At 43.0% G+C, this 24,020-nt stretch overlaps 1 protein-coding gene across 1 annotated transcript; it reads right to left on the bottom strand.

Annotated features, from left to right (window-relative positions):
* Nucleotides 1–7,175: 7,175 nt before the first annotated feature.
* Nucleotides 7,176–22,685, bottom strand: LOC311112743 (cellular tumor antigen p53-like). Its single transcript, XM_084155872.1, has 11 exons — nt 22,532–22,685; nt 21,256–21,421; nt 20,468–20,534; nt 19,999–20,214; nt 15,368–15,554; nt 14,170–14,282; nt 12,296–12,405; nt 9,049–9,179; nt 8,874–8,971; nt 8,655–8,758; nt 7,176–8,478 (listed from the first exon to the last, which is right to left on the bottom strand). Exons 2-11 carry the CDS (start codon nt 21,333–21,335, stop codon nt 8,391–8,393), a joined length of 1,194 nt encoding a protein of 397 aa, XP_084011998.1. The 5' UTR covers nt 21,336–21,421; nt 22,532–22,685; the 3' UTR covers nt 7,176–8,390.
* Nucleotides 22,686–24,020: the final 1,335 nt, after the last annotated feature.

The following is a 24,020-nucleotide window of genomic DNA, read 5'->3' as shown; positions in this document are numbered from 1 at the left end:
TCCTCTCCTCAGATTGAGTTATCACAAAGATATCTACCTTAATCTATGTTACATTGTTCGCTCTCTCACACAAACGCTCTCTTTTTGTATCCCTCCCTCTCCTTCTTCATACCATCTCAGTGCGCTCCTCTATGGCAGCCAGGCTAGCGTTGCGCTGCTGACAGAACTCGGAGCTCTCCCTCCACTTCCTGTTCTCCTCCAGGCCCACAGAGAAGAAGTAGCTGCGCCCTCACCACACCGCTCTGGACACAGCCTGCATCTGGAGTCTACACAATAGGGGGAGAGGATGGTATGTGAGGCAGACAGGGCAGGGACAAGATAGCTAAAGTATAGGATGCCACATAGAATCATGTTGGTTTAGGATTGAAAGAGTTATAGGTTGTAGCTCAGCTGGTAGAGCACGGCGCTTGTAACACCAGGGTAGTGGGTTCGATCCCCGGGACCACCCATACACAAAAATGTATGCACGCATGACTCTAAGTCGCTTTGGATAAAAGCGTCTGCTAAGTGGCATATTATTTTATTTTAAAAGAAGAACCAACAGGTCGCAGTCATCAAAACCTGTTGGCTACTACGCCTATGTTGACAATGTACTTTGACTTTAAGAGTCAATAGATCATAATAGCCTAATTACTAATCTGAAATAGATTGTGTGCTTGTGAATCTGTTTGTTTAGGGTGGAGTGGGCCTGTAAAGTATAGAATGAGTGTTATCTCACAATTGAAAAGACCTACTCATGAAGAGTCATCGTGGAGATAAAATGGGTCAGTGATCGTGATAAGCACCTTGAGTGACAATGTGAAGCACTGTGGAGGTCCACTTGGCACTGATGCAGTCGCTCCATTGGCTCTATTCCGAGTGTCGTAGCTTTTAGAACTAATGAGGGAATATTAGAAATACTCACAAATTACAAGACGAAATTGTGTTATTATAAGAGTTTAACATCTAAACAATGCTTTTTGATTTAGGCACTGTGGTAGCAACTGGACTAAATGTTTTTGTTGTAGTTGTATTTATTGATGCATGACAAAAAGTGAAGGAAATGACAGATAGGGAAGTCATATTAAAAGTGTATATACAGGTTGTAGTGTAGGCTATGTAAAATGTACATGGATAAATTGTCTGAATACTCACTGAGAAAGGCTAGAGCCAATAGAAGTGCCTAGACAAGAAGAACCGTGACCAACATAATAGCTAATTGAAAACCCAGTCGGTATCTTTGGCAGAACTGTCTACCTGCAAAGACCAGCAAATAGTCACATAAATCATCCAATTTATCTCAGTACAGGATTCATCATTAATATCCACATTACAAAAAAAATATTGTTTTGATGGATCATTTTTATTGGGTAAAAGGGGTTTATTTGATGCAGTGTCTGCTTAGCCAAACCATTATCATGCCAAATAGGATACAGTAGCAACAGACTGGCATCCAGGCCAACGTAAAGGTACATGTGCACTGGTAACAAAATCTATTCCCTATCTAAGCTAAACCCACTGTTACACATGTTCTAGGAAATAAGCTATATTTCCTTTAGAACCACTGCCCAGATACAGTGGCATACCTCTGGAGATAAGTTGAGCTGTATATTTCACTTTATAGGGAAAGTCATGATGAACCTTACAACTTGTAAAAGGTATTGACCTTGTAGGTATGGAAACCAACCTACAGACACTCTAACAATCACATGGTTTGTTAAGTCTGAGATCCTGAGTAGTCAAAACAATGGCTTTGTTTTGTTGGACTACAAAATACAACCTACAACCAGCATTATCTTCTGATTCTACTGACATTCTATTGATTATCTATCTGATTATCTACTGATAAGAGTCACGGTCATGCTATGGAGCAAGTACTGCATGTTATCTGACGTTACCTAGGTTTCATTCAAACTTTCTTTGATTCTATTTTTATTTATTTTTAGTCTTACTCTGTCTCCCACTCTCTCCATGCCTCTACCTCTCTATGCCACCCTCCTTCCACCAAGAGGTTACCCTCCCCTCCACATACTCTCTTTTCTCCACTCTCCCTGTCTCATACGTCTCTGCAGCAGCTCCATCCAGGTGCTCCAGACGCGGGACACGGTGGACTCTGACACCCTGAAGCGGAAGGCCAGGACGTGGAGGAGGAGGCCCAGGCAGATGCGTGTCAGCACCAAGCGGGGGCGGGGAGGGGGATATTCCTCCGCTGGCCCCCCAGGTACTTCCAGTGCACCTGCTCTGCCGTGACGGCCTTGTTGTCCAGGTCGCTGGGGAAGAGGGAGGCATCGGCCTGGATGATGAGGGGAGGGTCCTGGATGGAAAACGAGAGAGGGAAACGCGGTGTCAAAAGGTGCTCAATTGATGTAACAATCAGGATGGGGTCAATTCAGTTTTCAATTCAGGCAATTCAGGAGGTGAACTGAAATTCTCTTCATGCATTGAAAATTACCCATTGTTTTCTATATGGACTTTACGATTCCTGAATGGAAAACTGGATTGACTCCTACCACAATGAACAGTTTTTGCCATCCTTGATAAGTGAATCTAGGTAAATAAATAGGGTGACACCTAGTGACAGTTTTGTGCTGCAGCAGGCACACAACAGGTTGACTATCAGCAATGTGATTCACTACAACTCAATGCCTCATTAAAGGATGAATATATGACTGATATAAAGGCTAATAACATTTATTATATAGGACATATACACTGAGTGTACAAAACATTAAGAACATCTGCTCTTTCCATGACATAGACTGACGAGGTGAATCAAGGTGAAAGCTATGATCCCTTATTGATGTCACTTGTTAAATCCACTTCAAACAGTGTAGATGAAGGGGAGGAGACAGGTTAAAGAAGGATTTTTAAGCCTTGAGACAATTCAGACATGGATTGTGTATGTGTGCCATTCTGAGGGTGAATGGACAAGACAAAAGATTTAAGTGCCTTTGAACAAGGTATGGTAGTAGGTGCCAGGCGCACCGGTGTGTCAAGAACTGCAACGCTGCTGGGTTTTTCACGTTCATCAGTTTCCCGTGTGTTTTAAGAATGGTCCACCACCCAAATTACATCCAGTCAACATGGGCCAGCATCCCTGTGAAACACTTTCGACACCTTGTAGAGTCCATGCTCTGACAAATTGAGGCTGTTCTGAGGGCAAAAGGTGGTGCAACTCAACATTAGGAAGGTGTTCCTAATGTTTGGTATACTCAGTGTATATTCAGTTAGATTGAATTACCTGAGTATGTTGTTCTTTAGCCAAGCTGTCACCCAGTCTCTTCCTCTTTCATTTCATCTTCCTCTCCTCCACCATCGTCCCCAGCTGTGTCCTCCTCTCCCTCTCTTCCGTCAAACAGCTCTGTCCTCTCACCCCGTTGTCGGAACCCAAAAGGGCATAGTCAACACAACACACAAAGTCAGAGGAAACAGAAATACCGAGACACACGCAGACACATAGAAACAGACACACACACAAAGCAGACATCCTTATTCCTCAACAAACCAGGAAAAACCAAACAACATAAGCCCCAGTTTTTAACCAGAGTAGAGCTTTGAAGCGGCCATAGGATCCAAACACTGTATAGAACCTCAGCCAGTTGCAGGGCCCAGAGACCAAGGAGCGGATACTGAGGTGGGTGGAGTTGAGGTGGGGGTTGAGTGAAGGTGGTGGAGGGAGGCCTGAAAGAGGAGGTGGGGCGTTTGTACTTGTCCACCACGTCGCGCAGGGTAGCTTCTCCTCCTAGGCCCACACCCTGGCCTTGTGGCCCGCTCTTAGGGCCTGGCGCTCACACTCCCACTGCCTCTAAGTGGGGGGATAGGAGGGGGAGGAGAGGGAGAAGAGAAAAGGAGAGAGGGGAGGTAGAAAATGAGAGAAATTAGGCGTGAGAACAAACAGAGAATAATCACATAGAGAGATTTGCCACGGTCCTTTGCCAGCTAGCAACTTACCCTCCTTCATCCTTCCTCTCCCTCCACCTCACCACCTCCTCCTCCAGCTGCCGCTCCTTGTCCTCCCAGGCCTTGCGGAGGTTGTGGAGGGCCTGCTCCTGCCGGTGCTGGTCCTTAGCCATGCCCTTGACCAGGGCTCCCAGCTCGGCTAGGGTGCTGGGGATGAAAGGCCGCTCAGCAAGGAAGAAGCCACTGCTCCAAAACCACCTTAAAAAAGCCAGACTATGGTTTGCAACTGCACATGGGGACAAAGATCGTACTTTTTGGAGAAATGTCCTCTGGTCTGATGAAACAAAAAATATAACTGTTTGGCCATAATGACCATTGTTACGTTTGGAGGAAAAAGGGGGTGCCTTGCAAGCCGAAGAACACCATCCCAACCGTGAAGCACGGGGGTGGCAGCATCATGCTGTGGAGGTGCTTTGCTGCAGGAGGGACTGGTGCACTTCACAAAATATATGGTATCATGAGGAAGAAAAATTATGTGGATATATTGAAGCAACATCTCAAGACATCAGTCAGGAAGTTAAAGCTTGGTTGCAAATGGGTCTTCCAAATTGACAATGACCCCAAGCATACTTCCAAAGTTGTGGCAAAATGGCTTAAGGACAACAAAGTCAAGTTATTGGAGTGGCCATCACAAAGCCCTGACCTCAATCCTATAGAAAATGTGTGGGCAGAGCTGAAAAAGTGTGTGCGAGCAAGGAGGCCTACAAACCTGACTCAGTTACACCAACTCTGTCAGGAGGAATGGGCCAAAATTCACCCAATTTATTGTGGGAAGCTTGTGGAAGGCTACCCGAAACGTTTGACCCAAGTTAAACAATTTAAAGGTAATGCCACCAAATACTAATTGAGTGTATGTAAACTTCTGACCCACTGGGAATGTGATGAAAGAAATAAAAGCTGAAATAAATAATTCTCTCTACTATTATTCTGACATTTCACATTCTTAAAATAAAGTGGTGATCCTAACTGGCCTAAGACAGGGAATTTTTACTAGGATTAAATGTCAGGAATTGTGAAAAACTGAGTTTAAATGTACAGTGAGGGAAAAAAGTATTTGATCCCCTGCTGATGTTGTACGTTTGCCCACTGACAAAGACATAATCAGTCTATAATTTTAATGGTAGGTTTATTTGAACAGTGAGACAGAATAACAACAAAAAAATCCAGAAAAACGCACGTCAAAGATATTATAATTTGATTTGCATTTTAATTAGGGAAATTAGTATTTGACCCCATCTCAATCAGAAAGATTTCTGGCTCCCAGGTGTCTTTTATACAGGTAAAGAGCTGAGATTAGGAGCACACTGTTAAAGGGAGTGCTCCTAATCTCAGTTTGTTACCTGTATAAAAGACACCTGTCCACAGAAGCAATCAATCAATCAGATTCCAAACTCTCCACCATGGCCAAGACCAAAGAGCTCTCCAAGGATGTCAGGGATAAGATTGTAGACCTACACAAGGCTGGAATGGGCTACAAGACCATCGCCAAGCAGCTTGGTGAGAAGGTGACAACAGTTGGTGCGATTATTCGCAAATGGAAGAAACACAAAATAACTGTCAATCTCCCTCGGCCTGGGGCTCCATGCAAGATCTCACCTCGTGGAGTTGCAATGATTATGAGAACGGTGAGGAATCAGCCCAGAACTATACGGGAGGATCTTGTCAATGATCTCAAGGCAGCTGGGACCATAGTCACCAAGAAAACAATTGGTAACATTCTTCAAATGGTGGGATTCAGATTTCTTCGTTCTGGGTACCTATTTGGATATTCACACTTGAATACATTTAATCAGACAAATAGCTGTTGAAATCCACAAAATGTATCCAACATAAACTGATAGGATTTGTGATACTGATTAAATCTATCAAATATCAGAATACCGGTGAAAACTACACTCGGTTGCCAGTTTATTAGGTACACCACCCCATCACAAAAATCGTACGCTCCTACAGACAGTGAGTCACATAGCCGTGGCTTGCTAAATAAAGCAGGCAGACAGGCATTCAGTGTTCGATTGAACGTTAAAATGGGCTAAACGAGTGACCTAAGCGACTTTGAGCGTGGTATAATCGTCGGTGCCTGGTGCGCCGGTTCTAGTATCTCAGAAACGGCCGGCCTCCTGGGCTTTTCACGCACGAGTGTCTAGGGTTTAGTCGAGAATGGTGCGACAAACAAAAAACATTTACACAGCGGCAGTCCTGTGGGCGAAAACAGCTCGTTGATGTGAGGTCGAAGGAGAATGTCAAGCATCGTGCAAGCTAACAGGCGGGCCACAAACAGGCAAATAACAGCGCAGTTCAACACTGGTGTGCAGAACGGCATCTCGGAACGCACAACTTGTCGGACCTTGTCAAGGACCGGCTATTGTAGTAGACGACCACACCAGGTTCCACTACTGTCAGCTAAAACCAAGAAATGGCTCCAGTGGGCACGCGATCAACACTGGACAATTGAGGATTGGAAAAAGGGGGATGGCGGGTGTGGCCACTGAGTGTATATCCCTCCCATTTAAGAATAATAATAATAATAATAAGCCATTTAGCAGACGCTTTTATCCAAAGCGACTTACAGTCATGCGTGCATACATTTTTTTTGTGTATGGGTGGTCCCGGGGATCGAACCCACTACCTTGGCGTTATAAGCGCCGTGCTCTACCAGCTGAGCTACAGAGAACATGTCTATAGGATCAAAATAGCTCCCACAAGCAAATAAAATGGAAGTACAAAGATGTATTAGTTTCATGGATGCAAGACAGATACTTAGTTTTGCATTATTCCTCCAGACATGCAATGTATGCTTGGCTGATGTGTATACACAGCAGTAGATACATGGAATGGACAAGGGTCAGGTACAGTACATCCAAATGCAAAGCTAGTTTACATCAGTACTAATGATGCTTGAAATGTGTCTTTGTGATCAAGCCCTACTGCGCTGGCCTGGTTACACAGCCACCCTAGTTGCTGGAACCATGATGGAAGCAATGTGAAAAGGAATATTTGGGCCCAGCACAGTTCGGGTCCATATGATCGTGTGAAAATTGTCTTGTGACAGAGACTTAACTAATAGAGTAGCTGGCCAGGACAAGCAAGATTTGGTTCTGGTTCTGAGATATAAAGGGTAAATGGGTCTTTCTGGTCACCCATGTCACCTTGTCCATCCACAGGGACGTTGAATAAAAAAAAAATCATAACACAAAAGACAGCTGGTATTGAGAAAAGACTGAGGATTACAGTACTATAAGAAATTGCTTTTATTAGATTTTAAGAAGTTCCCTGAAATGTTTACTTTTCCCCCTAAACAAAATAGAGCATCATGTCTCAGCACAGAATGACATCAGCAAAAAGAGTTTCCATCAGAGAACAATAAAGTAAAGCAATATACATGTGCTAAATCAAGTATATCATAAGCACAGTATGAGAACTCTGCATAGGAGACATTGGATTTTAAAAAACTGGAATTAGTACAATAAAATAAAACAAAAAACAATGAAAAAACATTCTGAGAAGATAAAGAATATTTTAACAGCTCCTAAAACAACTTACAAAAATAGTTTCTAGATCAGCAGTACAAAAATAAGGAAAAAAGAAAGAGCAATGCCTCAATAGGACCATGATTAACAGGGGGTCAAGTCAAGGTTTCAGGGGGAAGAATGAAGGCAGTGGTTATGTTTAGCAGGTATCAAAAATACTAACAGGCAACTGGCCAATTAACTGGTAACAAAGTATCGTGGCTAGGCAGGTCAAGATATGACTACTAGTTTTAATTGGTCCAAATCATAAAAGCACAACCTAAAGTGCTGTTTGGGGGGGCAGGTGAGGATGAATTCCCACCAGATGGTTAAGACAGTGGGGGGGGGGGGTCTTAGGTTATTTACATAATTCCAAACCAAACCCTAGGCCCTACATTTACACACTGTGTTGTACCGAAAGTGACTGGCATCTGAAATATGTACTATGAGAAGGTCCGGTAACATACATTTCCTAGTTGGCAAAGGTCCGGATGGATATTGTCATTGATCAGTGTAGTAACAAACCCCCACCTTGCAACCCATGTAACCCCAAACTATTCACACCCCTCGTTGGCAGAGAGAAGATGTTGTAGTTTTAAAGTTAACTTCCTGCAATTCCACACATTTTGCGATGGGGCGGAGAAATTTTTTTGTAGTTTTAAAGTTCATTTCCTGCAATTCTACACATTTTGCCGTGTGTGTGTGTGGGGGGGGGGGGCGACCCGAGGTCCATATTGACCATAGACTGGGTCCGGACCGCGGTCCGCCTGTTGAGTATGGCCTAGGTGGAGCTATTACCATCTTGCTAACACCTATCCTTTCAGACTTGTAAGAAGTGCCTACATGTAGGGCCTAGGGTTTGGTATTGGGCATTTACTTTGCAGTCACAATTTAATGTTGGTCTGGAATAGACAGCAGAGGAAGGGCTGAGGTGTCCTGGCCTTAGTCAGAGTCGCTCCTCTCTTCCTTTGTAACCATCCTCTTTCCGCTCTTTGGGGCCAATGCATCCTGCTTGAGGCTCTTTGGGGAACTGAGAAAGACAAATACAGGACAAACACCGAATATGAGACTATTTTAGAATTGAGAGGACAAAAAGTATGTTAAAGGTGATAGATGTGGGGGGAAATGAGGGAGTAATGCACATAAGTGGGACAGGTGCATTTTAGGGAGAATTTCGTCATCAATTGTCTGCCGTTGGTAGCTTACCCTTTCTTCTTGTATTTCTCCTGCTCAGCGGGAGGAACGTGGTCCATCAGCTCCAGACTATCATTGATCTTCTTGAGCCACTCATAGCGCTGTCTTCCACAAACCTGAGCGAAAGGGAGGGAATTTTAAATGGGCACCTTGTCACAACCATGAAGTAGAGATACACAAATTCTCCCTCCAAAAAGTGTCTGTTGGCCTGCGTGTGTGAGATTCCCCCACCTGCAACAAGAATACATTGTCCTTGTCTTCATCCTCAGTGCTAGAGCCGCTCTTGATCTTCTTACTGGTTCCCGGAGGCGGCAGGGCCTGTTGGGACTCTGACGGGAGAGGAGACAACGTCAACAAAGACATAGGAGACAGTGTTAATAGTGTTGGGACGTGGCCCCAGTCTTACTTCTCTTGGTGCCGTTGGTGTTCTTGGTCCCGTTTCGAGCTTTGTTTGCGTTCTCTTCCTCGGTCTTGCGGTCCCGGCCAGGGCAGGCACAGACTCGGACTTCAAAACAACGGCGACCCAAAACCTGACCTCTAGACAGAGAGGAGTGGAGAATAGTGAGAGTTAGGGGGAACAAACTCAAGGGGACCCAAACACATTATCGCAGATGTAAAGCGAACTCAAACTTTTACCCCCACAGAAAAGCGAATGCTTGACATACAGTACCAGTCAAAAGTTTTAGAACACCTTCTCATTCAAGGGTTTTTCTTTATTTTTACTATTTTCTACATTGTAGAATAATAGTGAAGACATCAAAACTATGAAATAACACATACGGAATCATGTAGTAACCCAAAAAGTGTTAAACAAATCAAAATAAATGTCCTCTCACTGTCAACTGCGTTTATTTTCAGCATGTGTAAATATTTGTATGAACATAAACAAGACTCAACAACTGAGACAAACTGAACAAGTTCCATAGGCATGTGACTAACAGAAATTGAGGGGGGGTCAAAATCAAAAAGTAACAGTCAGGATCTGGCCACCAGCTGCATTAAGTACTGCAGTGCATCTCCTCCTCATGGACTGCACCAGATTTGCCAGTTCTTGCTGTGAGATGTTACCCCACTCTTCCACCAAGGAACCTGCAAGTTCCCAGACATTTCTAGGGGGAATGGCCCTAGCCCTCACCCTCCGATCCAAAAAGTCCCAGACATGCTCAATGGGATTGAGATCCGGGCTCTTCGCTGGCCATGACAGAACACTGACATTCCTGTCTTGCAGGAAATCACACACAGAACGAGCAGTATGGCTGGTGGTATTGTCATGCTGGAGGGTCATGTCAGGATGAGCCTGCAGGAAGGGTACCACATGAGGGAGGAGGTGTCCGATGATGCTGTGACACACCGCCCCCAGATCATGACGGACACTCCACCTCCAAATCGATCCCGCTCCAGAGCACAGGCCTCGGTGTAACGCTCTTTCCTTCGACGATAAACGCGAATCCAAACATCACCCCTGGTGAGACAAAACCGTGACTCATCAGTGAAGAGCACTTTTTGCCAGTCCTGTCTGGTCCAGCGATGGTGGGTTTGTGCCCATAGGAGAGGTTGTTGCCGGTGATGTCTGCTGAGGACCTGCCTAACAGGCCTACAAGCCCTCAGTCCAGCCTCTCTCAGCCTATTGCGGACAGTCTGAGCACTGATGGGGGGATTGTGCATTCCTGGTGTAACTCGGGCAGTTGTTGTTGCCATCCTGTACCTGTCCCGCATGTGTGATGTTCGGATGTACCGATCCTGTGCAGGTGTTGTTACAAGTGGTCTGCCACTGCGAGGATGATCAGCTGTCCGTCTTGTCTCCCTGTAGCGCTGTCTTAGGCATCTCACAGTACGGACATTGCAATTTATTGCCCTGGCCACATCTGCAGTCCTCATGCCTCTTTGCAGCATGCCTAAGGCACGTTCACGCAGATGAGCAGGGACCCTGGGCATCTTTCTTTTGGTGTTTTTCAGAGTCAGTAGAAAGGCCTCTTTAGTGTCCTAAGTTTTCATAACTGTGACCTTAATTGCCTACCGTCTGTAAGCTGTTAGTGTCTTAACGACCGTTCCACAGGTGCATGTTCATTAATTGTTTATGGTTCATTGAACAAGCATGGGAAACAGTGTTTAAACCCTTTACAATTAAGATCTGTGAAGTTATTTGGATTTTTATGAATTATCTTTGAAAGACCAGGTCCTGAAAAAGGGACGTTTCTTTTTTTGCTGAGTTTATATTTTATATTTGAGATTCTTCAAATAGCCACCCTTTGCCTTGATGACAGCTTTGCACACTCTTGGCATTCTCTCAACCAGTTTCACCTGGAATGCTTTTCCAACACTCTTGAAGGAGTTCCCACATATGCTGAGCACTTGTTGGCTGCTTTTCCGACTCATCTCAATTGGGTTGAGGTCGGGGGACTGTGGAGGCCAGGACATCTGATGCAGCACTCCATCAATCTCCTTCTTGGTAAAATAGCCCTTACACAGCCTGGAGGGGTGTTGGGTCATTGTACTGTTGAAAAACAAATTATAGTCCCACTAAGCCCAAATCAGATGGAATAGCGTATCGCTGCAGAATGCTGTGATAGCCATGCTGGTTAAGTGTGCCTTGAATTCTAAATAAAATCACAGACAGTGTCACCAGCAAAGCACCCCCACACCATCACAACTCCTCCATGCTTCATGGTGGGAACTACAGATGTGGAGATCATCCGTTCACCCACACCACGTCTCACAAAGACACAGCGGTTAGAACCAAAAATCTCAAATTTGGACTCCAGACCAAAGCACACATTTCCACCGGTCTAATGTCCATTGCTTGTGTTTGTTGGCCCAAGCAGGTCTCATCTTATTATTGGTGTCCTTTAGTAGTAGTTTCTTTGCAGCAATTCAACCATGAAGGCCTGATTCACACAGTCCCCTCTGAACAGTTGATGCTGAGATGTGTCTGTTACTTGAACTCTGAAGCATTTATTTGGGCTGCAATTTCTGAGGCTGGTAACTAGTGAACTTATCCTCTGCAGCAGAGGTAACTCTGGGTCTTCCATTCCTGTGGTGGTCCTCATGAGAGCCAGTTTCATCATAGCGCTTGATGGTTTTTGCGACTGCACTTGAAGAAAACGTTCGGTATTGACTGACCTTCATGTCTTAAAGTAATGATGGACTGTCATTTCTCTTTGCTTATTTCAGCTGTTCTTGTCATAATATGGACTTGGTCTTTTACCAAATAAGGCTATCTTCTGTATACCCCCCCCCTACCTTGTCACAACAACTGATTGGCTCAAATGCATTAAGAAGGAAAGAAATTCCACAAATTAACTTAAGGCACAGCTGATAATTGAAATGCATTCCAGGTGACTACCTCATGAAGCTGGTTGAGAGAATACTAAGAGTGTGCAAAGCTGTCATCAAGGCAAAGGGTGGCTATTTGAAGAATCTCAAATATAACATTTTGGTTACTACATGATTCAATATGTGTTATTTCATAGTTTTGATGTCGTCACTATTCTACCATGTAAAAAATTGTAGAAATAAAAGAAAAACCCTTGAATGAGTAGGTGTCCAAACTTTTGACTGGTAGTGTATATACGCACACAAATAAGGACGAGACTCAGAAAAATATTTTCCAGTATGAACAAACACAATGAGAAGGGAAAAGGAGAGAGACTTACTCCTGGGTCTCCAGGGTCAGGATGGTGAGAATGGGCCGTCGGTTCATACCACCCATGCAACTGGAGTTGCACATGAAGTTCAGGAGAACAGTAGTTGCCTCGGAGCCCAGCTATACAAACACATACAAAGTGAAGATTCACTTAAACATACACTACCGTTCAAAAGTTTGGGGTCACTTACAAAATGTCCTTGTTTTGGAAGAAAAGCAATTTTTTTGTCCATTAAAATAACATCAAATTGATCAGAAATACAGTGTAGACATTGTTAATGTTGTAAATGGCTATTGTAGCTGGAAACGGCTGATTTTTAATGGAATATCTACATAGGCGTACAGAGGCTCATTATCAGCAACCATCATTCTTGTGTTCCAATGGCACGTTGTGTTTGCTAATCCAAGTTTATCATTTTAAAAGGCTAATTGATCATTAGAAAACCCTTTTGCAATTATGTTAGCACAGCTGAAAACTGTTGTGCTGATTAAAGAAGCAATAAAACTGGCTTTCTTGAGACTAGTTGAGTATCTGGAGCATCAGCAATTGTGGGTTCGATTACAGGCTCAAAATGGCCAGAAACAAATAACTTTCTTCTGAAACTCGTCAGTCTATTCTTGTTCTGAGAAATGAAGGCTATTCCATGCGAAAAATTGCCAAGAAACTGAAGATCTCGTACAACGCTGCGTACTACTCCCTTCACAGAACAGTGCAAACTGGCTCTAACCAGAATAGAAAGAGGAGTGGGAGGCCCCGGGGCACAACTGAGCAAGAGGACAAATACATTAAGTGTCTAGTTTGAAAAACAGACGCCTCACAGGTCCCTCAACTGGCAGCTTAATTAAATAGTACCCGAAAAACACCAGTCTCAACGTCAACAGTGAAGAGGCGACTCCGGGATGCTGACCTTCTAGGCAGAGTTGCAAAGAAAAAGCCATATCTCAGACTGGACAATAAAAAGAAAAGATGGGCAAAAGAACACAGACACTGGACAGAGGAAGATTGGAAAAAAGTGTTATGGACAGATGAATCGAAGTTTGAGGTGTTCGGATCACAAAGAAGAACATTTGTGAGACGCAGACCAAATGAAAAGATGCTGGAGGAGTGCTTGATGCCATCTGTCAAGCATGGTGGAGGCAATGTGATGGTCTGGGGGTGCTTTGGTGGTGGTAAAGTGGAAGATTTGTACAGTATAAAAGGTATCTTGAAGAAGGAAGGCCATCATTCCATTTTGCAACGCCATACCCTGTGGACAGCGCTTGATTGGAGCCAATTTCCTCCTACAACAGGACAATGACCCAAAGCACAGCTCCAAACTGTGCAATAACTATTTAGGGAAGAAGCAGTCAGCTGGTATTATGTCTATAATGGAGTGGCCAGCACAGTCACCGGATCTCAACCCTATTGAGCTGTTGTGGGAGCAGCTTGACCGTATGGTACGTAAGAAGTGCCCATCAAGCCAATCCAACTTGTGGGAGGTGCTTCAGGAAGCATGGGGTGAAATCTCTTCAGATTACCTCAACAAATTGACAACTAGAATGCCAAAGGTCTGCAAGGCTGTAATTGCTGCAAATGGAGGATTCTTTGACAAAAGCTAAAGTTTGAAGGACACAATTAGTATTTCTATTAAAAAAAACATTATTTCTAACCTTGTCAAGGACTACATTTCCTATGCATTTTGCTATATTTCCTATTCAAACTCATTTCATGTATGTTTTCATGGAAAACAAGGACATTTCTAAGTGACCCCAAACTTTTGAACAGTAGTGTACATGCACATTTTCAATGCATTATAGACAGGTGAAAGTGTCAAGCAAAGTGGCAAATAAAATGATGATTTCATAATAAAACGAATACAGGAGACCAGAGGAAGGGGGGTATACCTGAGGAGGCTCGTAGGGCAGCAGCACGCTCTGACGCTTGGTGTTGCTGTCCTCCAGGTACTGAGCCCGCTGGCTCCCCTCCACCCTGATCAGGTGACTGCGGTGGGCCACACCTGACAGGAAACAGGAAGTAGACAGGAAGTGAGGGGGGGGGGGAGAGAGACTCCTCTCAGAACTTCCAGGGACCATCTTTTACATGAGGGGGAAATTATGCCTTGTAGGGCTGACAACTTTAGAAGACAGTTTGCAGTGAGATTTCCTCCTGTGAATGTCATTGGCGCCAACCCAGGCTGGGGTGTCAAGGTGTCTGAGGGGACCTCCCACAGGAAGATTCCGTTTTAAAGCTAATTTCCTGCAATTCTACATATTTTCACATGACCAGGGTGGAATATTTATAAAAAAAATTAATCACAGGTCTGGTGCATTCAGGATTATTTTAAAGTTGAATACACACTCAAAATTCGACAGTTTGGTTTGAAGTTACTTTGAGATTATTTGGGCATGCTGGGGGACATTGAAGTACATTGGTTTTCGGTTAGAAATGCTAATATTACCAGTCGGTGGCAGTGGCTAACCATAGGATGGATTGCAGTCTTTCCTTTTCTATAAGAAACAAACATGTAAATATGTAATTCGTTTGGGTGGACTATTCCTTTAAAATAGGACCTACCGGTAGCTCATCAAGATGGTTGGCCAACCCTGATCTACGTTTCCTAAATACTGGGGGTTTGAATATGTTCATATGACATTTGATTTTTTACAAATTATCCCACATTCAACAAAAATCAAATGAACATCCATCATTGTAGGGGTTGGGAATTGTTCTAATTACTTACATTAGCTATTGTGAAAGACCAAATTAATTAAACTGCTAATACAATTTCCTGAAAACAAGATGACATAGCCCAAATCTGCCCCTACACCTAACCCAAATTATCTTTCAATGAATGTATTGTCCTCACCCTAGAATCAGTTACACATTTGGGTTCACAATCTGTTTGGCCAAAATAAGCTTAATCATACAGTTAAGACAAATCAGGTCACTCCACCAGATTCCCCCAGAATTCTGCATGTTCATTCTTTACAACCTAATGAACCTAGTGAGAAATTGTATCAGCCTGCTTAACTCTCAACATGGGCAAATGACCAATTATCTACCTCACTTTTGAATTTTTACCTCAAGACTAAAAACACACACCTTCATTGTTGTCTGAGGTGCTCTGGTGATGGGGGCAGCGGCTGACCACTTCGGACATGTGCTCTGACTTCTTGTAGATGGCTGTGGCACGGAGGATGGCTCCTAGCGGGGGCTCCTTGGCCATCAGCACCTCCACCGGGCAGGTCTTAGCCCGCTGGCAGTACAGCTTGATCAGCTGCACAGAATACTGGGGAGGGAGGAAAAGTGAGCAATCAGTATTTGTCCATGAGGAATTTCCCTTTGTGAAAGAATAAAGATGTGAATTGAATTTATGAAAAAAAATAGGTACTTGCTCAATTACTTCTCAGGCAGCATGTCACTATCAAAGTTCATACAACAAATACAAAAGCAAAGTGGGAAAAACACCCATAGGAATTAATAAGAACAAAATATTGTTTTACAGTTATATTCTAAAGAAATTATAAATACCCTTTTAACTATAATTTTGGACCGAAACAGCTGCGTTTTAACCCTTTCCATGCTGGAGCCCTTGTGTGAAACATGCCCAGTCATGTCAGACCCATGCTTTACTGCAACCAGCCTGCAACTCCTCAGTTCCAATCATAGAGATAGAAGACTATTGCCCAAACGCCCATTTTAGCATGGGCAGCACCATTGAGGACTTTCACCATTTTAATAGTCAACTGGGTGGGACTTCCTATGGCAGGGTTCCCCAACTTGCAGCCCGCGGCCAAATGGTTGTATTTGACCACCTAAGTTCCGAGCAAAAAACAATATTCCCACGCATAAGAGACACGTGATCGTATACAAATGTAAGCAAGGTTTGAAATTATTATGTTTAAGTAAAATATTATCCACTTTGGGCTTCTTGCAGTCAATTTTCAGTCAACAAATTAATTTGTAAATATGTTACAGCCCCCCGACCATTCGCTCAAGAAATTTTTGTAGAAAAAGAAAAAAACTGCCCGCAGCTCAATCTAGTTGATGACCCCTGTCCTATGGGTTAAGGAAGGATCACATCATTCCATCCAGGTCACCAGGAGGGATCAGCCACTGAATTATACTTGAGGAAACATTCCATAAGTGTAGATGGCAGTAAAATCACCAACCATGGCTTTATACCTGTCCTAATAAACACACTCTAGGTGGCAGTGTGCACTCTTTCAGTTTGTTTGCCAACTAGAAGTAGTAGAAGAAAATGTACTACTTTAAAATGGAGATGGCCTCAATGGCGCTGTCTGTGCCCTCAGACGCCATAATGGGACAGATACAATGATGCGATGTCCATCTAAGTCTATGGTTCCAATGAATGAGTTGCAGGGGGCGTTCATTTGAGGGCAGCGCACCTAAAAACAAGTCTGATAGACATATCATAGCACGCTGGCATGTGAGTCGCCGTGGAAACCAAATACTTTCGCCAAAACCTTGCGTCTGAGGTAAGGTAACCACAATTTACTGTAATTGATTGAAATGAGACCATAGATTAAACAGGTTTTACACAATCTTACTATTAATTATCATTCTGATAAATCTATTCATAAAAAAGTATTGTTTCATCCAGGAGAAAATGCAGCATAAAACATTTAAGTCATTCTAAAGTTATGTTCATCAAATTGAAAGATGAGTGAGTAATATATATATATATATATATATATATATATATATATATATATATATATATATATATATATATATACAGTGGGGAGAACAAGTATTTGATACACTGCCTATTTTGCAGGTTTTCCTACTCACAAAGCATGTAGAGGTCTGTAGTTTTTATCATAGGTACACTTCAACTGTGAGAGACGGAAACTAAAACAAAAATCCAGAAAATCACATTGTATGATTTTTAAGTAATTAATTTGCATTTTATTCCATGACATAAGTATTTGATCACCTACCAACCAGTAAGAATTCCGGCTCTCACAGACCTGTTCGTTTTTCTTTAAGAAGCCCTCCTGTTCTCCACCCATTACCTGTATTAACTGCACCTGTTTGAACTCGTTACCTGTATAAAAGACACCTGTCCACACACTCAATCAAACAGACTCCAACCTCTCCACAATGGCCAAGACCAGAGAGCTGTGTAAGGACATCAGGGATAAAATTGTAGACCTGCACAAGGCTGGGATGGGTTACAGGACAATAGGCAAGCAGCTTGGTGAGAAGGCAACAACTGTTGGCGTAATTATTAGAAAATGGAAGAAGTTCAAGATGACGGTCAATCACCCTCGGTCTGGGGCTCCATGCAAGATCTCACCTCGTGGGGCATCAATGATCATGAGGAAGGTGAGGGATCAGCCCAGAACTACACGGCAGGACCTGGTCAATGACCTGAAGAGAGCTGGGACCACAGTCTCAAAGAAAACCATTAGTAACACACTACGCCGTCATGGATTAAAATCCTGCAGCGCACACAAGGTCCCCCTGCTCAAGCCAGCGCATGTCCAGGCCCGTCTGAAGTTTGCTAATGACCATCTGGATTATCCAGAGGAGGAATGGGAGAAGGTCATGTGGTCTGATGAGGTAAAAATAGAGCTTTTAGGTCTAAACTCCACTCGCCTTGTTTGGAGGATGAAGAAAGATGAGTACAACCCCAAGAACACCATCCAAACCGTGAAGCATGGAGGTGGAAACATCATTCTTTGGGGATGCTTTTCTGCAAAGGGGACAGGACGACTGCACCATATTGAGGGGAGGATGTATGGGGCCTTGTATCGCGAGATCTTGGCCAACAACCTCCTTCCCTCAGTAAGCGCATTGAAGATGGGTCGTGGTTGGGTCTTCCAGCATGACAACGACCCGAAACACACAGCCAGGGCAACTAAGGAGTGGCTCCGTAAGAGGCATCTCAAGGTCCTGGAGTGGCCTAGCCAGTCTCCAGACCTGAACCCAATGGAAAATCTTTGGAGGGAGCTGAAAGTCTGTATTGCCCAGCGACAGCCCCGAAACCTGAAGGATCTGGAGAAGGTCTGTATGGAGGAGTGGGCCAAAATCCCTGCTGCAGTGTGTGCAAACCTGGCCAAGACCTACAGGAAACGTATGATCTCTGTAATTGCAAACAAAGGTTTCTGTACCAAATATTAAGTTCTGCTTTTCTGATGTATCAAATACTTATGTCATGCAATAAAATGCAAATTAATTACTTAAAAATCATACAATGTGATTTTCTGGATTTTTGTTGTAGATTCCGTCTCTCACAGTTGAAGTGTACCTATGATAAAAATGACAGACCTCTACATGCTTTGTAAGTAGGAAAACCTGCAAAATCGGCAGTGTATCAAATACTTGTTCTCCCCACTGTGTATGTATGTATGTATGTGTATATATATATATATATATATATATATATATATATATATATATATATATATATATATATATATATATATATATATATATATATATATATACACACACATACATATACACACAGTGAATGTACAGTTAGACTGGGCTTCTCAAAGGGTGGGACAGCATGGTAGGTCGTGTCTCATTCCTATTGCAGTGCTGTTTAACCCTTTACACTCGTGGGAACTGCTCTATATGGATAGGGCTACATTGAAATGTTTCTTACAGAAGAAATATAATAATATGCCATTTAGCAGACGCTTTTATCCAAAGCGACTTAGTCATGTGTGCATACATTTTTACGTATGGGTGGTCCCGGGGATCGAACCCACTACCCTGGCGTTACAAGCGCCATGCTCAACCAATTGAGCTACAGAGGCCCATGAAATGCATAAGCATGGTAGCAATTGAAAGGGAACAGTTTGGAGATTGTGAAAATTATTAGACCAAAGTTGAGGACAAAACAACTCACCCAACAAGACTGAATCCAAACATTACACTGTTAATTTTACATTTACTGTACTTTTCACCACATTAGTTGATTAAAACAAATCTGAAAATACTCTGGATACATTCAGTAACATGATTAAAATATTCCTGGAAAACGTGGCACCATGTCATCTTGTAACTATATCAAACAATGTTGACACTGTATATGACTTGAGTTTTATGACACAAATGTGAAGTGCACATTTGGACTCGCAGGTGTTTTGCTTGCATGTATGACATCAAAGGGGTATTCATTATAATCCTCAACGTCATCTTTCAAAATACATAAGAGTCCCCTTCATTTACAGCATTTCCCTCAATCAGACAACAAAAAATGTGCTAAAGTTGCCCAATTAGCGGGAGGGATGAGGGCAATGTCGTCGCATGCAGCGCTCAAGTTCAGAACGTCTGTCAGTCAAAACCCATACAGCGCCGTTACTGTACAGCCACTGCATTCCATTTTAGGTGCTTATTAAACGCCCAAATCTGCCATTTTCAACCCATATGGGTACGAGTGTAAAGGGTTAAGACTTAGCTGTAACAGGAAACAGTTCCTGTTCATATTGAGGGTCAAAAGAAGATTACATTGAAAACACATTCTCTTATGCTTTATGTGGGTTACAGGAGATCAACAGCAACATTTTAAAAGAGTCATTCTAAAAAGCATGACTTGGGGGAAGTGAAATGTGGCTCCAATACCTCAGTAAGGCCTACTAGTAGTCCCTTTCGACAGCTCAAGACTTTGCTTATGGCTTACAAGTAGCATAGACTATTAGTGCTTTTAACACCAGCATATTTAGGCATGTGCAGTGACTATGCATGACACTCACGGTCGAGGTGACCGACTTGGCGGTGCCAGACTTGTGGAAGCGCAGCTCGAAGCCGTGCTCCCCCGGGTAGTCGATGTTGGAGGGGACGGTGGAGGTAGGGGGAGGCACACTGTCCAGGGGCGACACCGAGGGCTCCACGGCAAGGGGCTCCGGCAGCTCAAACAGCCCCTCGTCAAAGTTCTCGTGGAAGGTGGCCTCGGGAAGGACGGGAGGGAGCTGTAAGGGAGGTAAACGCATGCCATTTATTAAGTTATCAGTTACTTTTTTGGATTTCTGTCTGAACACTGAAAAAGAGGAGTGTCCAGGCTAACCATGTTTGGATATCAAATTGTCCGACAAAAGCACAACCAAAAAATTCTAGTAAAAGTCAAACAATCAATGCACTACTAAAAAGGGGGAGAAACCATCTAGCCCATTCTAAAAGGTGTGGTATCATAAAAAGATTCAGGATGTAGACAAACAAACTTACCGAGACATCCAGGTCAGACCAGTTTTCAGTCACCAACGGTGGAATATTGGGCCCCCGAGTAGTCATGCTAAAGAAAGGAGATACAAATCACAGTGCAACTAATTATTACCTAAATGTAGAAGAGGTGCTGTAATACATTATACAAAGTCTCTAGGCTGCCACTCACACACAACCATCTCTGTCCAGTCTTAAGTCTAGAAGTAGCTACATTGGTAGGCCTAAACATAATTATGTAAGTCTGTTCATTTTTCCCTCGATCCTGACTAGTCTCCCAGTCCCTGCCGCTGAAAAACATCCCCACAGCATGATGCTGCCACCACCATGCAGATTGTGCCAGGTTTCCTCCAGACATGACGCTTGGCATTCAGGCCAAAGAGTTCAATGTTGGTTTCATTAGACCAGAGAATCTTGTTTCTCATGGTCAGAGTCCTTTAGGTGCCTTTTGGCAAACTCCAAGCGGGCTGTCATGTGCCTTTTACTGAGGAGAGGCTTCCGTCTGGCCTGATTGGTGGCTTGCTGCAGAGATGGTTGTCCTTCTGCAAGGTTCTCCCATCTCCACAGAGGAACTCTGTCAGAGTGACCATCAGGTTCTTTGTCACCTCCCTGACCAAGGACCTTCTCCCCCGATTGCTCAGTTTGGCCGGGCGGCCAGCTCTAGGAAGAGTCTTTGTGGTTCTTCCATTTCAGAATGATGGAGGCCACTGCGTTCTTGTGGACCTTCAATGCTGCATAAATGTTTTGGTACCCTTCCCCAGATCTGTGGGTCCTAAAGGTTGTTCAAAACTTACTTGGTCTCCCAAAGCTGCTGGAAGGACCCCTGGCTCATGGTGAAGCTCAACTCCTGCTCTTCCATCCTGTATCCATTCATTCTCTCAACTGCTCACTGGACCGATGGGAGGAGGAGAGGACTCGACACAGGGACACAAGGCAGGAGATGAAGAAAGGCGATCCGATCTAGGAGAGAGAGAGAACACCCATGTGATTAGTTAAACAAAATCATTACTAGTTGTTGTAGCTATGGGGGACCGGTGGGAAAGTGTGGTGAAGGGGGTACCTGTGGAAAGTGTGGTGAAGGGGTGACAGGTGGGAAAGTGTGGTGACAGGTGGGAAAGTGTGGTGAAAGGGGGACCGGTGGCTTTGAAATGAAAGCAGAAGGGGACATGTGCCGCTGGAATGCAGCCCAGAAGATGTGGAGAAGAAAGCAGCGGGAGGGTTCTGGTTCATAAAGACAAGAATTGGGTCAAAGTACAGACTGCTCTGGTAATGACTTTGACTCGGTTGGCAATTATAAGATACAGTATTTCAGTAAGAGTTGTGTAGGCTAATAGTTAGCTAGGTGAGAACTGGTGTCACGGTATTGGGCTAATCTTTGTTGATCAAGTGCCTAGGTAACTACCCTACGTTTTATCAATAAATACTTAATCTAAAATCTATAACTAACTCGAAAAGTTGAAGGACAGTTTTGCATATTTAACAAACTACCCTACTCGTGTTGGCGTTACAAATGTTGACTAGTTGGGGTTTCAAAAACAAATTTGACGTTGTATAGCTAACGTTAGCTCGCTAAAGTTCGATATTATTACAACATTGCATCATCTAGCAAGTTAGTTACTGAACGAATTACATTCAATTCTGAATTAAAAGTTCCTTCTGAGTGAATAAACAGCTTGCTACCTAGTCGTCTTAAATATTTTACGTGGGACTAACGCGTTAAATAAAATATTGTACAAGTCAGTGCCGGTCTAGCATGTCCTAAATTAGCTAACGTTAGTTAGGTACAGTAGCCACTCAAAACAGTCGAAAAAGTAAGCGACTCGTGATCATCAATCATCGAAATCCCATGTCATATAATAACTACCTACAATATGTAGTAGTTACATATTTATTTATACAAGATGCACAAACTTCAACTAGCTCAACTTAACGCTAACGTTACCTAGCTAGCTCAGCTGTAAGAGCTTGGCTGGCTGCGTTGGAATCTCCGATCGACGACCGCCACAAACTTTTATTGACTAAAAAATAATATCCTACGCTGTCTTAAATAATGTCAATATGGATGTATACCTCGCCTCCCTGTGATTAATATTTTCTTGCAGCACCTTGGTTCTCTGTCAATGCAAAAATGTCGAAGAAACAGCAACTCTGTAGCAGCTAGAAAGCAAAATATTGTTTTCCAGTGAAAAGCGTGCGTTCCGGGGATTTCCAGAAAACCAGACTGGAGGAGGGGCTATGTGGAGTTCACAAGCCTCCAATCAGAGGCGCGCCCATCGAGGTGTTTGTTTTTTTATGAAATGTTCCAAATAAAATCATAACTGGATACATTTACATCATGATAGCGCAGAGTTTCTAAACCATACTGTACTGTCTTTGATGATAGTGCTGAAATTATACTGACTGAATGCAGGAAGGAGGCAAAATAAATTGTCACTAGCTAGGTTTCCATCCAATTGGCTTCAGATTTTCATGCGAATATTCTAAAATCTGCATTAAAAACAATATGCGCATTTTCTCACCAGGATGTTTCCATCAAATGGACTTGTTGCAGATAAAGGGCTATGAGTGATGACAAAGCGCACATAAAAATACATTTTGCGGTTATTACATTCCCATGTACTGGATAAAAAAGACAAGTTAAATGGGTTTCCATCCCATTTTCAACTCACTCTAAAAATAAAAGGATCCTTTAGGGCCCTCAAACTCATCTCTGGACCTCAAAGCTAGTTCCACTGCATTTTTTCATTGTTCCCCTCTAATCAGGGACTGATTTAGACCTGGGACACCAGGTGTGTGCAATTAATTATCAGGTAGAACAGAAAACCAGCAGGCTCCGGACCTCCTAAGGTAAGAGTTGAATACCCCTGCTAGGTGTTCTTCAAAATTAAACTGTGGGGGAACCCCTATAAGTTCTACAGGGGCGCAACTTTGGTTTTAGAAGTGTGGGGGACATAATATATATATATTTTTAGGGGGTAGATCAGCTTTAATATTGCAGATAGATTGTGGCTTCCATCAATGTAATTGTCTGCATCATTTCCAATCCTCCATATATATTTTTGTAAATATATATATATATATATATATATATATATTTTTTTTTTAAATATATTTTCCTTTATTATTTTCCCCTAACCCTACCATCCCTCCCCTAATTGGAGTAAACTCATGGACAACAACACTTAGGCTTCTACTTCCAGCTTATACATAATATATACATTTTACAGACACAGTATATGTTACAATAGTTATCTTTTGTTTGTTTTTAGTCCCATCCTTCAGCTCCACTCAACCCCTCCCATCTATCTCTGAACAGCATCCAGTTTTGCCATATATATATATTTTTCAACTGTGCTGTGATTTTACAAAACGTTTGTAAATTGTAAATTAAAAATAAACATATTTGCTAAGAGTATTATTATATTATTGATCGATTGGCTATAACTTTTTAAATCCCCCAGCAGTGCTATTTGCAGAGGGGGACATAACTTGGCAGCGGGTCTGGGGGCCCTCCCATTTTTGGGGGCATCTAAAGCTAATTTCCTGCATTTCTACACAA

This window comes from Coregonus lavaretus, assembly GCF_964263955.1.
Source record: "Coregonus lavaretus genome assembly, chromosome: 39".
NCBI classification, from domain to species: domain Eukaryota; kingdom Metazoa; phylum Chordata; class Actinopteri; order Salmoniformes; family Salmonidae; genus Coregonus; species Coregonus lavaretus.
The sequence above is the reverse complement of the archived record's forward strand: the minus strand, read 5'-3'. Positions and strand labels throughout refer to the sequence as shown.